At 35.7% G+C, this 15,134-nt stretch overlaps 1 protein-coding gene across 2 annotated transcripts in view; it reads left to right on the top strand.

The window, feature by feature from the left end:
• LOC144978108 (nuclear pore complex protein Nup160-like) overlaps positions 1-15,134 on the top strand; it is a 56,617-nt gene that overhangs the window by 15,159 nt on the left and 26,324 nt on the right. For both annotated transcript variants that reach the window (XR_013646464.1, XM_078923725.1), the window contains exons 13-24: positions 5-109; positions 2,027-2,092; positions 3,003-3,111; positions 4,690-4,852; positions 6,534-6,664; positions 7,669-7,826; positions 8,699-8,832; positions 9,834-9,904; positions 10,684-10,834; positions 11,263-11,418; positions 12,848-12,980; positions 13,911-14,006. Coding sequence is in view for 1 of the 2 variants with exons in the window: in XM_078923725.1 (XP_078779851.1) it covers positions 5-109; positions 2,027-2,092; positions 3,003-3,111; positions 4,690-4,852; positions 6,534-6,664; positions 7,669-7,826; positions 8,699-8,832; positions 9,834-9,904; positions 10,684-10,834; positions 11,263-11,418; positions 12,848-12,980; positions 13,911-14,006 (1,473 nt within the window). In the remaining variant the exon portion in view is untranslated. The remainder of the gene's footprint in view (positions 1-4; positions 110-2,026; positions 2,093-3,002; positions 3,112-4,689; positions 4,853-6,533; positions 6,665-7,668; positions 7,827-8,698; positions 8,833-9,833; positions 9,905-10,683; positions 10,835-11,262; positions 11,419-12,847; positions 12,981-13,910; positions 14,007-15,134) is intronic.

Genomic DNA, 15,134 nt, shown 5'->3' with positions numbered 1-15,134 from the left:
CCAGATTCGTAACACAGCTTTAGATGAGGAGATGCAGGAAGATGTCTACACACAGCTACAAAACGAACAGTGGGAAAAGTTTTATTCTTGTTGCCATCAGTATAAACAGGTGAGTTTGGTGTCGGTTGTGTTTATTTTACAAAGTCTTCATGATGTATTCTATGGTTTTTGAGGACAAATGAGTTGTCTGGGTGGGGTTCCTGGCCTCCCATAGTGGGCAGGGAGGCACTTACTGTGTCTTCTATTCCACTATATCTGTTTTCCAACATACTCTCTGTCTTTGTCCTGGCCTCTCTGTCTTTGTCCTGGCCCTGGTCGGATACCATAGCTGGGAGGGAAACAGTCGAATGTACAGTTAGAGTTTTGGGAGATGATTTTTTTTTGTCTTGTAAATCATCTCTCTGTTATGCACTTTATTATGTATTGTCTACATATTATATATGATTTGTAAACATTTGAGTGTGCTTGTGTCTGGATGAGACTTTTAGGTGATTTCAAACTAAGTACACTGATAGTGTGCTCTTGGAATCTAGATACATCTATTCCCTATTTAAACCAATTCTCCTTTGTCTTCCTTTTCTTTGGTGCTTTAATTGTATTTCTAGAACTTTTTACTATCACAATTTCTTCCTTTTTACTGGTGCTGATATAACCTTAATGTGTTGCAAGCCCTGTAAAATCCTTAAAAACAAAAACAAATGAGCTGTCCCACTTTATAAACAAGATATTACACAGTTTCTTTGGGTTAGATTAGCATCCTATTGAAAGGGTAGCAAACAATTGCAATATCATTTTAACGCTACAGAAGCTTGGATAATATCTAGCTCATTGCACCAGAACGCTCTGAAGGACCACTTTTACCCTTAATTACAAGCACCGAAGAAAACAATGAGAGAGAAAAAAGTTGATGTTAAGTACGTATAAAATTTCAATTTTCAAAAATAAAATCAAAAGAGAATTCAGATTGGTTTTGGGTTTTTAAAAGAATATAAATACATCTTCTTCTAAAATACCAATAGAAATGATTTGACCTAGATGTGAAGTGAGAACATTGATATGCCTGATGCTGTTGTCGTTTGTACAGAATAGAAAAACATTCAATTACAGCAGAGTAAAAGAAGACCAAATTTGTTTATGTCAATTTTGAGAAAGAAGAAAGGATGTAAAACTAATAAATAGAGGTGCCTAAATCAGTCAATAAAATGGAGATAAAGATAAAAGGAGTAAATCTGACTCATGAATGAACAAGACAAAATGTGTTGTTCATTCATGAGTCAGATTTACTCCCTTTATCTTTATCTCCAAGAAAGGATGTAGCGTGCTAATTCTTTTTGTAATTTCTTCAATTCATGTTTTAAGTGATTTGCAAAGGGAACTCCTTTATTTGGTTGTTTGTTTTGTTTTATTTTTTAATTTTGGGTCGATATTAGATATTTTCTTTCTGAAAATTCAGATTTTCTCCCAGAAATGTATAGATTTTTGGGGGGTTGTCTGTAGTGGCAGGTCTTTGTCCCTCTGTATTTTCTATTCATAAATAATCTTCCAAGTATTGAAAGTATTGGACTTGCAGTTAGCGGGAAAGAGGAAAACGGGACGCCCAAAGATGGTTGGATAAGGTTAAGGACGAGGGCCTGGTGGAAGATGATGCTCTGAACCGAGATACATGAAAGATGTGGCATTCATTATGGCAACCCTGCAAAATTGTGGAATAAACTGAAAGAAGAATATAATGAACTGAGATAGACATAGTTTGACATGTTACTTCATTGAGCTCCTGAACTGGACTGACTGAAAATTAGAGTAAAAGTGAGAACAGGAAGTAGGCATTCTGGCGCCAGGAAGTAGATAACCATAATAACAGGAAGACGAAGTGATTCAATACAGAAAAGGTAAAGGGAATATTCTAATATGATATATATATACTTTTCTACTACATTACAAAGAAGAAGATACAATCTTCCATTGTGATGTGTAATACAATCTTCCATTGTGATGTGTCATTGTTGTCCTCCTTGTTCTTCCACAGATTGGAGAGAAACCAAAAGGATTGTTTGCCGATCCAGTCACGGGACTCTTTGGAATCATTAAAAAGGTTATTTTTAACACTATTTTATAGCGTTCCATTTTCGTAAATGATTGAGATAGAATTTCAACTTGTTTGCTTGATACTTGTGTACTTATGTATTTGTTTGCTGTCCATAATCAGAATATGCAGACTGCCAGCCCTGTTTTATTTTGTCTTGGATCGTCCCACTATTTTTTAAGGATTTCAGGAAAAAAGTCCTCTTTTCTTTTTCTTTTCTTTTTTTTTTTTTTTTTTGCCTTCTTTCATTTATTTATTGATAGGTGTAGACATAGCATGATTTGATGACCATGTAGCAGTTTTGTGAAAATTTCATTACAAACATTTCTTCTCACTTTTTTTATGCATCTAAACTGATTCAATAATGACTGTAAGCTCTAATACCGCTATTATTGATTGTAATTTAAAATTTGTTGTTTTTATTTTAATCATGATTTTTTAAGTGTAAATGGTGCTGCTCGAAGCTCGAAGAAATAAATAACATTGTGAAATTGAATGTAAGCTTCAATTTAATATACGAAAACAGATAAAAATAGATAGAATGGACGTTTCGGAATAATAGATAATTCGTCACTCAAAACTCTGGTATATTTTGTCACCAGATAATTCGACAACCAAAACTCGGGTGTATGTTAGTTTTTTTTTTTCTATTGATTTTGTCTATTCCCCTAAAAAAAAAATTAAAATCGCAATTTCTATCAATCTCGGTTTTCCTCCCAGTACACAAAACTCTATCTCTCTCTCTCTCTCTCTCTCTCTCTCTCTCTCTCTCTCTCTCTCTCTCTCTCTCTCTCTCTCTCTCTTTCTCTCTCTCTTTCCCCTCTCTCTCTCCCCCCCTTTTTTTTCTTAAAAAAAAATTTTTTTTTTTTCTTCTTTATCTGACATAAATTGATATTTCAATCTTTCTATCCACCTCCAGTCAACGTTCAGTGTCTTGAGAGCCTGTGACAGAACTGAAGAACTCTATCTGTCTTCGTCATTGAATGTGTCAGTGGCAGAAATTGAGCAGTCCGATTATACACTTGAGGGTGGGTTTATTTATTGAAACAAACATATTTACAATGTAATACACATTCCTCGTCCTCTTATTCCTGGTACTAATCTTAATATCTGAAATTCAAAATTTCCCTATTTTCTTTGTCTAAATTTCACATTTTCCCTGTTTTCACAGATTCCTGGTACGAATCTTAATATCTGAAATTCAAAATTTCTCAATTTTCTTTGTCTAAATTTCACATTTTCCCTGTTTTCACAGATTCTTTGTACATTTCCCTGTTTTCACAGATTCTTTGTACATTTCCCTGTTTTCACAGCTTCTCTGTACATTTCCCTGTTTTCACCTATTCCTGGTACTAATCTTAATATCTGAAATTTAAAATTTCCCTAGTTTCTTTGTCTAAATTTCACATTTTCCCTGTTTTCACAGATTCTTTGTACATTTCCCTGTTCTCACAGATTCTCTGTACATTTCCCTGTTTTCACGTATTCCTGGTACTAATCTTAATATCTGAAATTCAAAATTTCCCTATTTTCTTTGTCTAATTTTCACATTTTCCCTGTTTTCACAGATTCTTTGTACATTTCCCTGTTTTCACAGATTCTTTGTACTAATCTTAATATCTGAAAGTAAATAATTTCCATGTTTTTAGAGATTTTTGGTTCTATTAATATCTGAAATATAGAATTTTCCCTATTGTCTTTGTCTAAATTTCACAGATTCCTCATTTTCACGGAATCCTGGTACTAATCTTATTATCTGAAATTTAGAAATTCCTCTATTTTTTTGCTATAAATTTCATGGATTCCTCTTTTTCACAGATTCCTCGTCTTCAATATTTTGTCCGAGCAAGGACGAGGAATAACATGTTGCACAGTTTAATCATTCCTATTTGACTTGTAAACATTAGTGAAAAACTCTCCAGCTATAGATAGTATGCGCTTGGCTAAGAATCTCACAACATTGCCATCTGGAAGTATAACGAACCAACACACAAAACTATGTGTAACCTTATACGTTTATAGTCTGGTTAGCCAATACAGTTTAGTGAGAATTACTCATGAACGCGGATGGCAAAAAAAACAATATCAATGACCGTAGTGACGTCAACTTCTTTCTATCAATATGACTGGGGTTTGTTTTTTTAATGTCTTTTTTCTAATTTTTCAATTTTACCCATATTCATTTATGATAGTAGTATTTCCTAAAGTTAAGGGAATAAATGAATTGAGCCAACTTTACGTTGTTTGATGTGCATTGTGTATTTGACAAATAATGTACCTTGTGCGGCTATGTGGTCTTGTGGTATGACACTCGCTTTCGGATCGGAAGGTCCTGGGTTTGAGCCTCGCGCATAGTTGAGTTCTTGGAAAAGGCTCTTTACTCACTTTCTCTCACCGTACTCTAACTGGTCGTTAACAGCGTTGTCTTTATCCGAAAAATTGTAATATCGCCTAGCAGGCGTCGTGTACCGTCCTACATGTTAAATGTTGCTGTTGACCAGGGACCCCTTGTAAAGCGCTTTGAGCACATTTAGTGGATATTGCGCTATATAAAGCTCAATTTTATTTAATTTTGTTGTATAAATAAAAATGTATTTGATCTACAGGTGTGACTCCAACCCAATTTGTTGACGATGTCCGTCTTATGTGCGACTGTGTACAACTAGTCAGTGGCCTCATCCCGCAGGAAGCCACCGCTATCTTCCTGTCCTGCTCTCAGGGTCTAGAATCACCCGAAGGCATCGTTGAAAAGTTATATGAAATGATCAGGTTAGTGCGGCGATGAACATAATATATTATATCATATAGAAAAAGTATACAGTTCTTGTCTCCATTTTGTTTATTGACAATTTCAATACTTATAATTTTACGCCCGTTCTAAGATTAAAAATATTTCCCCTTCTCCATGCGCCTCATTGAAAAAAAGATATAGCTTGAAATCTAATAAATTGGTAAATGAAAATCATCAGTAACTCTATCAATATTTTCATTAACCACTCGTCTTCTTCAGCGGAATATATTGTCATCCAACCAACCACCCACTCTCCCATCCATCCATCAAACCACCTACAAACCCATCCATCCATCCAGCCACCCACTCATCCATCCATCCAACCACCTACAAACCCAGCCATCCATTCATCCATCCAACCACCTACAAACCCAGCCATCCATCCAACCAGCTACAAACCCAGCCACCCATCCATCCCTACATCCATCCATCCAACCAACCACCTACAAACCCAGCCATCCATTCATCCATCCAACCACCTACAAACCCAGCCACCCATCCATCCCTACTTCTATCCATCCAACCAACCACCTACAAACCCAGCCATCCATTCATCCATCCAACCAACCACCTACAAATCCAGCCATCCATCCATCCAACCACCTACAAACCCATCCATCCATCCATCCATCCATCCAACCACCTACAAACCCAGCCATCCATCCATCCAACCACCTACAAACCCATCCATCCATTCATCCATCCATCCAACCACCTACAAACCCATCCATCCAACCACCTACAAACCCATCCATCCATCCATCCATCCATCCAACCACCTACAAACCCATCCATCCATCCATCCAACCACCTACAAACCCAGCCATCCATCCATCCATCCATCCAACCACCTACAAACCCAGCCATCCATTCATCCATCCAACCACCTACAAACCCAGCCATCCATCCAACCACCTACAAACCCAGCCACCCATCCATCCCTACATCCATCCATCCAACCAACCACCTACAAACCCAGCCACCCATCCATCCAACCAACCACCTACAAACCCAGCCATCCATTCATCCATCCAACCACCTACAAACCCAGCCACCCATCCATCCCTACTTCTATCCATCCAGCCATCCATTCATCCATCCATCCAACCACCTACAAACCCATCCATCCATCCAACTGCCTACAAATCCAGCCATCCACTCATCCACCCACAAACCCACTCATCCACCTATCCATCCGTCATAGAGTTGCTAAAGCTATAAGGAAACTTGATGAGGACAAATGACATCCATTTATATTTGTTAAAGTGAATGGCAAAATCAGTCGGATGGTGAAAAGATTTGAACTGAGATATTGCCAAGTTTAGTTAGAAGGTCAATTTTTATCAAAAAATCAGTTCTTGTCATAAATGATTAAATCAACCCTTTTTGTACATCTTCGGGAAATATCAAAGCTTAATTTTACTTTAAACTATTTTTTACATCTAGTCAAGTTGAAAAAGTATGAATTTTGAGAAAAATTGCTGGATACCTTTCCCATACATCTGACCATAACTCCATGAACAATCACTCGATTTACTTCAAATTATTATTAAAATGCTCAGGGGAGCATATTCTTCGGAAAATACAAATCCAAAATTTTCACCTTCCGACTGATTACGTCATGCACTGACACATTATTTACTATTTTGTTTATTACAGTGAAGACGGCAACCCTAGGGCTTTGAACAACATTTTACACAAGATGTCAAATCCAGTCGTGGCTTTGGACTACTTGCTTTATTTGATGGAGTTGGTGGCAGATCACGGGATGGAGCTGGACCCTGAGGCTGGTAAATAGTCTTATTTTTAATCCTATTTTATTTTAATGGCATTTTGGAGCTTGCAGCGCTGTGTATAAATCAGTATTATTTGGGACATTTTTGAATATGTCATTTTTTATCCTTTTGAATATGTCATTTTTTATCCTTTTGAATATGTCATTTTTTATCCTTTTGAATATGACATTTTTCATCCTTTTGAATATGATATTTTTTATCCTTTTGAATATGTCATTTTTTATCCTTTTGAATATGACATTTTTCATCCTTTTGAATATGTCATTTTTTATCCTTTTGAATATGTCATTTTTATCCTTTTGAATATGTCATTTTTTATCCTTTTGAATATGACATTTTTCATCCTTTTGAATATGACATTTTTTATCCTTTTGAATATGTCATTTTTTATCCTTTTGAATATGGCATTTTTTATCCTTTTGAATGTAATGTCTTTTTCATCCTTTTGAATATGACATTTTTATCCTTTTGAATAGACATTTTTATCCTTTTGAATATGTCATTTTTTATCCTTTTGAATATGTCATTTTTTATCCTTTTGAATATGTCAGTTTTTATCCTTTTGAATATGACATTTTTCATCCTTTTGAATATGATATTTTTTATCCTTTTGAATATGTCATTTTTTATCCTTTTGAATATGACATTTTTCATCCTTTTGAATATGTCATTTTTTATCCTTTTGAATATGTCATTTTTTATCCTTTTGAATATGTCATTTTTTATCCTTTTGAATATGACATTTTTCATCCTTTTGAATATGACATTTTTTATCCTTTTGAATATGTCATTTTTTATCCTTTTGAATATGGCATTTTTTATCCTTTTGAATATGTCATTTTTCATCCTTTTGAATATGACATGTTTTATCCTTTTGAAAATGACATTTTTTATCCTTTTGAATATGTCATTTTTTATCCTTTTGAATATGTCATTTTTTATCCTTTTGAATATGTCATTTTTTATCCTTTTGAATATGTCATTTTTCACCTTCTCAGAGAGGCTCGGCCATCATCACTTTAATGGTTTGTTTGGTGGAAACCTGGGAGTTTCATTCCTATGCCAGTCCTTACAACAGATGGTGGCTTTACGGTTCAACTTTATCAGGGATTTGCTGGTCGTCTCCAAGTCTTTAGCCGTCGTGCTGAGAAAGGAGGTAAGAATGGCGTTAAAATTGTCTACTTTTCAGTTTTGCTGGTTTTGTAGGGATCATTATACCTTGGGAAAGACGTTTTACGGTAAAATTAGGTTAACCACACACAAATTTGATCCCCCACTTTTTTATTCCACTCCTCAACTGTCAATTTTTTTTTGTCTTTTCTCTCTCACTATGTTTTTGTCACAAAGTTAAAAGGCGTATCACTGGCGTGCACTTATTTATTATGATTTTGTTATCTTGGAAATGTAATCAGACCAAGACTAACCAATGGTCAAAATTGAACCAACCTGTAATAAAGTCGCACAAGCTCACAAAAAATAGACCAATTTTTAATTTTTTAATAGTAGATGTACAGATAATTTGTTTCCATCTCAGGTTTGGTTAAAACATTTTGTTTTTGGATAAAAAAAGGTTTTGAACATTTTGTTCAATACTCTTTACAACTATACAATACAATAACAGATTTTTAAAGTTGGCTGTATGCCTGATGAGGATGGATTTTACAATTTTTCTTTGAGCTAGATACAGGATAGCCCCAAGCACTTTTTGAAGATGGGATATTTTCAGTTTTGTATTAGTTCTGCATTTTTTAGGATTTAAACCACTTTTATCAAGAGCCACCTGATTCGAGTATAACCAGTTTATTTGCTTATCATTTGGAGATTTCTAGATAGACATTCACTTCCTACAGATATGTTTAATTTATATTTTCACGTTTTTAAAAAAGCCAAAAAAAACCCCCAAAAAAACAGTGGCTATAAAAATTGAATATTCCTTCAACAATTGGCATTAATCGTATATGCAATTGACAACAATCATTACCAATCAATTTTCTTCCTTTTTTTTTTTTTTTTTCTTTTCCTCTGCAGTCGGATTCTTCCAGGAGCATGCTGGGAATGGTGACAAGGGAGATCATTCCAAAGGGAAGTAATCTGCTCAGATGCTACAAAGTACTTGTGTGGGCCGCTAATGCTGTCACGTGTACAAACTTGAATAGTACCTTGTAAGTGACATTTTACACAGTGTGTTGACGATCAAAAGACCCAGTGGCTTCACCCATTTCATTTTATAAATTTATCATGAAATGTTTGGCAGTGGATAGGTTTTCAATTCAATTCAAATGTTTATTCTAGCCCATTGGCCAATAGTCATTACATCTTTCTGAACAAAATATCCTAATAATTATAATAATAAAGGGATAACATTCTTTTAGTAATCGTTTATAGCTTTAAAAAGAAGCAATAATAATAATAATAGTAATAATAAAAATAATGATAATAATAATGATGACGATAATGATAGTATAGGATGCAAGTCTATTATTGCAAAGTATTTTCTGTCAGTTTTATATAGAGTATCCTATTCTTGATTTTGCTAACAGAAAAGGGGTCTAATAATATATTAAAAAACCTTTTTATAATTCGGGTTGGCCTTACTCTCTTTCGAGTTCAACCTCATTGAAAATCGAACAAATTTGTTTGATTTTTCATACATATCAACTCCAGAATGTTAAAACGGATTGTGGCGAATGTAGCCTCCAGTCGAAGGAGGAGACTTGAACATTCACTGTAGACGGGGAAACTGGTTTTGATAGCCTCTGCTAAGTCTAACAAAATTTGCCCGTCCATCATATCGGGGTCACCAATGTAAGATGCTAGAATGTTACGATCTTATTAAATTGAAAAGAAAGAAATGCCAACGACGAGTGAAAGATAAGATTAGAAGTTTAATCATAGACAAAGTGACTGTTACTCCAATCGGAAGTAGGAAAGTAAACAATATAAGAAGTGGCCAGATAATTTAGGGAGAAATCAACTAAACACTATTGGATGCCACAGGATCAATCAAGGATGTTTTTGATTTTTAAAAATTTATATACAGATATTCCCTTAAAAAATGACATATTTGTTGTTGTTATTGTTTGTGCCAGGTATTTAATAAATAAATTCATCAAGTTATTCTATCATTTCATTCTTTTTTTTCTTTACTTTTCTTTTCCCCCAGAGACTTCAATCTCCAGCAGCTGACAAATCTTGGCATCAAAGACAAGCTGGTGCAGGGATCCATTAAATTCAGTGCGTATTTATAGATTGGTGACAGGGGAAACACAAATAATTGAGTATTAGCAGCAACCCTGTAGACTTTAGACTATCTTTCCCCAGTATCAACTCTCTCTTTCTTTCTCCCTCTCTCTCTCTTTCTCTCTCTCTCTCTCTCTCTCTCTCTCTCTCTCTCTCTCTCTCTCTCTCTCTCTCTCTCTCTCTCTCTCTCTCTCTCTCTCTCTCTCTCTCTCTCTCTCTTTCTCATTCATAGTCAGTGCTAACTCTTGTGTTAAGATAAAATAAGATGTACTTTGTGTATGTATTGTTTGAGGATGTAAGTCTGTCTGTGATAGGTATGTGTGTGTGTTGCCGTGTGTGAATGTGTGTAAGTCTGTTTGTGTAAGGTATGTTTGTGTGTTGCTGTGTGTGAATGGTGTAAGTCTGTTTGTGTTAGATATGTGTGTGTTGCCGTGTGTGAATGGTGTAAGTCTGTTTGTGTTAGGTATGTTTGTGTGTGTTGCTGTGTGTGAATGGTGTAAGTCTGTTTGTGTTAGGTATGTGTGTGTGTTGCCGTGTGTGAATGTGTGTAAGTCTGTTTGTGTTAGGTATGTGTGTGTGTGAATGTGTGTAAGTCTGTTTGTGTTAGGTATGTGTGTGTGTGTTGCTGTGTGTGAATGTGTGTAAGTCTGTTTGGGTTAGGTATGTGTGTGTGTGAATGTGTGTAAGTCTGTTTGTGTCAGGTATGTGTGTGTGTTGCTTTGTGTGAATGTAAGTTGTTCATGACGACTAATCAATGCCATTTATATCTCCAGACTCCCAGCCAGGCTACATCATCCAGAGTTTCCTAGAAGGATCTGGTGGGGACCAATGTCGAGGTCTTCTGTCAGTCCAACAGGAAGGTTCCAGCAGGGACGTCTGGAGGAATAACCTGTGTGACATGGTTCACACTCTGGCCTTGCTCATGTATCCTTGACCTTGACCTCATTTGATTCACCCCTAGCAGACCTGCTGTTCATTCGGATTTGAACGGAATTTGCTTTTTAAAATTATTATTTAACGTTGTCTTTTTTTTTTTTTAAATGAAATATTTTATTTCTTGTTTTTGCTACCAGAAAAGGGATCTAATAATATATTAATGTACCTGCCAACCCTTCCACTTTTGGCGGAATCATTTCCTATTTTCACTCTTCCTTTTCACTATTCCGCCATTGTTTCTAAAATTCCGATTTTCCTTGGAAAATTTTTTTTTAATTAATTTAAAAAAAAACAAAACTTGTTGACGCTAGGAGTTTTAATGGGTTTGTCTTATATAATCTCAAATGTGGTGAAAATGCTGTTAAACTAAAATTTTAAAAGAGCAAGTTGACTTGATCCTTGACCTTTGACCCTAGCTGGCCAGCAACGGATGACACGGTGTTCCCAGAGTTTCTCACTCGTTCGTGCCAATATCTAAGCCTTCAGCACTACGTGCATTTGTTGACCCCTTGGTGCACCTGGAATGAGAGTTCAAGGTCATTCTTCCTAGCCCTTGCCTACTTGCATTTTAAGTAAGTTGTCTTTTTTATCGACTGTTTGGAAAGTTTGTTTCTTTTGTAGAATTTATGTCATTTGAAATTCTTCTGATGCTAAGTTAGAGCTTTAGAGATGTTTTTATATTCGCTATTGATTCTTATAACAAAAGGAAAAAAAACGAAGGAAAAGGAAAGAAAATTGTTTGATATCTGCAACAGGGTTGTAATGCGTTCATGAAAATTGGAAGCCATTAACTCATTGATAACACATTGGACAAACAGGCCTAACAGGTTTAGTTACCAACCATAGGAAAACCGTCACATTTGTTACGATACAACCAATATTTTCATTATTATTCAAATTTCTTTTGTACATCATAAAATTTTAAGAAAATGAACAATGATTGTAGAGTATGTTTTACTTCAGAAATTATTTATCGCAAGAACTTTACTGCTCTTGTGTCTGAGTGATAAAAAATCTATTTTGTGTTAGTTGGATATGAAGTTTCGGGGAAATTTTTGAAAATGGCTGGATTGTAAGGAGAGGGCTAAGCTTGCAGACGTGATGGACCTGTAATGTTCAATGGTGTTATCATTTATTTTGCTATCACAAAACCTTTCTAATTGATATGAAAGTGAAACATGTTTACTTTTGTTTCAAGTGCGTTTTTTTTATTTTGTTAAAAATAAACAATAATGTCTTAAAAGTTTTGTACATGATTTAGACAAAGATTGATTATTTCAGAGTCGAGCTGAGGTCTTAATCTTCTAAATACAAAAGGAGGTTTGATTTATCTCAAGAAATTTTTTTAAAAATCTCGGCTGTGTGAAAAAGGCCCAAAATCTTGCGTCACTGGGGTTTCACACGGGATGAATAAGTTAGTGTTCTTTGTTGGCTTTTCAAACATGAATGAAAACATAAACTAGCTTCCTCTCTGGTTTTATTTGGTAATTGGCTGTAAGTAACAACGTTGTCTCTGTCTGAAAAAAAAAATTATATCGCCTAACGGGCATCATGTCCTGTCATAAATGTTAAATGTTGCTGTTGGACAGGGATCCCTTGTATTGTAAAGCGCTTTGAGCACGTTAAGTGGATATTGCGATATATAAAAGCTCAATTTATTATTATTATTATTTAAGTAGTGAAGTATTTCATCAGATTAGAGACAGACAAAATGTTTAAGTTTGCTTTCCTTATTGAATTCCTTCTTTGTGTTTGTAAGGTTTTGACACACATCTTGTTATCTATAGGTCATCAGTTCAAGTCCTACCGTGCATGGCAAAGACTCTCTACACACATTTTCTCATCAAACTCGGGTATAAATAAGAAACATGTTGAAAAAAATTATATAGGTGCCCTACATGTTAAGTGTCGCATGTGGCTTGAGACCTCTTGTAAATAGCTTTGAGCACAACGGATATAGCACTTTATAAATGTCCTGTTTTGTTTTTTGTTTTTTTTCAGTGAACCCTTGAAAGCTCTGAAACTTTTTATCAAAGCCAGTGATGGGGTTGGCACTGAGAATTTCTTATCTCAGAAATTGCTGCAGACAGAAGAGGAAAGTCATTACAGACTTCAAACACTCTATTATTTGAAGGTTTGTTTTTTTTCCATTCAGTATTTTGTGTTGACTTGATATTATATTTTATTTTTGTTTTTTGGAGAGGGGGGGGGGGGGGGGGGTGGTACTATCAATTAATGCAATCAATTTCACTTCTAATTATTGTCACTTAGCGACCACCTTTACAAATTCAATTCATTTCAAATGTTTATTTTAGGCCATTGGCCAATAGTCATAACTTCTCTTTGAACAAATTATTTTAGTTATTATAATAATAAAAGGATAACATTCTTTTAGTAATCGTTTATAGCTTAAAAATCAAGCAATAATAATAACAATAATAATAATACTCTTTCAGTGGTAGATACAAAGCTCGTGAGGAAAGGACTTCACCTTTCTCTCCTCATCTTGACTTATATTGATATTACCCAGAAGGTACAGAGTTCGACTCCCTGTCGTGCTGCGTGACTTTGAACAAGTCACCTGGCCCTAGCTCACATTGCGGCACTGCATTTCATTGGTGATGATGGCTGGGGTGGCTCTTCCAGTCTTCCTTTTCAAAGACAAATTTCCCATTGGGGCTGAACAAGGGGAATTTTGTTGTAATTGTTTTGGGGGTTCGCGTGGATCAGTGATACGGTCTTTGCTTCGTACCCAAAAGGTACCGAGTTCGATCACCCGCCGCTACGTTGAGTCACTTCGCCCTAGCTCAATTTGCAGCGTTTGCACTGCGGCTGATGCTGACACCTGGGTTATTCCAGTCTTTCCTTGGAATAGACCCTAGAGACAAATTTCCCCTATGGGATGAATAAAGGGAATTTTATAACCCTAGCACAATTTGCGGCACTGCACTGCGGCTAACGCCTGGGTTATTCCAGTCTTCCCTAGAGACAAATTTCCCCTAGGGGATGAGTAAAGGGAATTTTATTTATCTGATGATTGATTGATTGATTTCTCTGTCCACAGGTGATGAAACAGTTTGAGTTCTATAACCTGCCAGATTTGGTGATTGTCCTGGCAATGGAAGCCATCAATGAGGCAGGTCACGATGACCCAGAACTGGTTAGTAACACTGTTGGGGTTTTTTTTTGGGGGGGGGGGGGGGGGGGTTGTGAGTTTTTTGTTTGTTTGTTTGTTTGTTGTTTTTTTTGGTGGACTACGATAAAATAAATGCTTAGTCTGAATACGTGAGTCCACATTTGCCACTGTAAACTGGAAATACCAGCGAACACCTGAGTCCAAGTTTGTTGGTGTAAACTGGAAATGCCGGCGAATGCCTGAGTCCAAGTTTGTTAGTGTAAACTGGAAATGCCGGTGAATGAGAATGTCAAGGTCGTCTTGCCAGTTAATTGATATTTTTCCCAGTGAGGGAGTTGATAGTTCGTTGGCATATGCCACCTTTACCAAATCCTCATTACCACTATACTACAATAGCTGACCACCACCATTACTACTATTACTACTACTTATACTACTACTACCACTACTGCTATTACTACTACTATTAGCGCTGCTAGTTTTTCTACTCCCACTACCACCACTACTCCGACTACTACAACTACTACTACTACACCGCTAGTACTACCATCACCAATCCCACTACAACTACTACCACTATCGCCACCACCACCACTACTACTTATTCTAGCTAATACTACCACCAAATTCCTGTTGAAGCATCACTTCCATTTTATTTTAGTTTTCACATATTTATAGAAAGTTTATTTATATCTTCAAAGCATGCAGTACTATTTATAATACTTTATAGTTTAGGCGAGTTTTTTAATCATATATTTGGGTTGTTTTCTTCTTATATAATCTGATAAGTGAATGAGAATAATTGAAAGTGTATTATAATCATTGTTATGAGAAATGTTTCATGAATTTAACATTTGCATACTGATGTCACGGGAGGCATAGATAGTTCGAAGTTGACGTCACTCAGGTCTTTGTTATTGTTTTTTGCCATCCACGTTTATGAGTAATTCTCACTACGCTGTATTAACATGACTATAAACGATCATGGATACACAAAGGTTTGTGTGTTTGTCCGTTGTTACACTTCCAGATGGCAATGTTGTGAACTCTTTAGCCAAGCGCATACTAAATTATTATTTTTTTAGTGAAGGTAAGAGGCAAATTACCCAGATCATTATTCCAAACTATTGTTTTTTAATCTCATTGAAATGA

This window comes from Berghia stephanieae, chromosome 8 (assembly GCF_034508935.2).
Source record: "Berghia stephanieae isolate SIO BIC M18660-M18661 chromosome 8, UCSD_Bste_1.3, whole genome shotgun sequence".
NCBI classification, from domain to species: domain Eukaryota; kingdom Metazoa; phylum Mollusca; class Gastropoda; order Nudibranchia; family Aeolidiidae; genus Berghia; species Berghia stephanieae.
The sequence above is the reverse complement of the archived record's forward strand: the minus strand, read 5'-3'. Positions and strand labels throughout refer to the sequence as shown.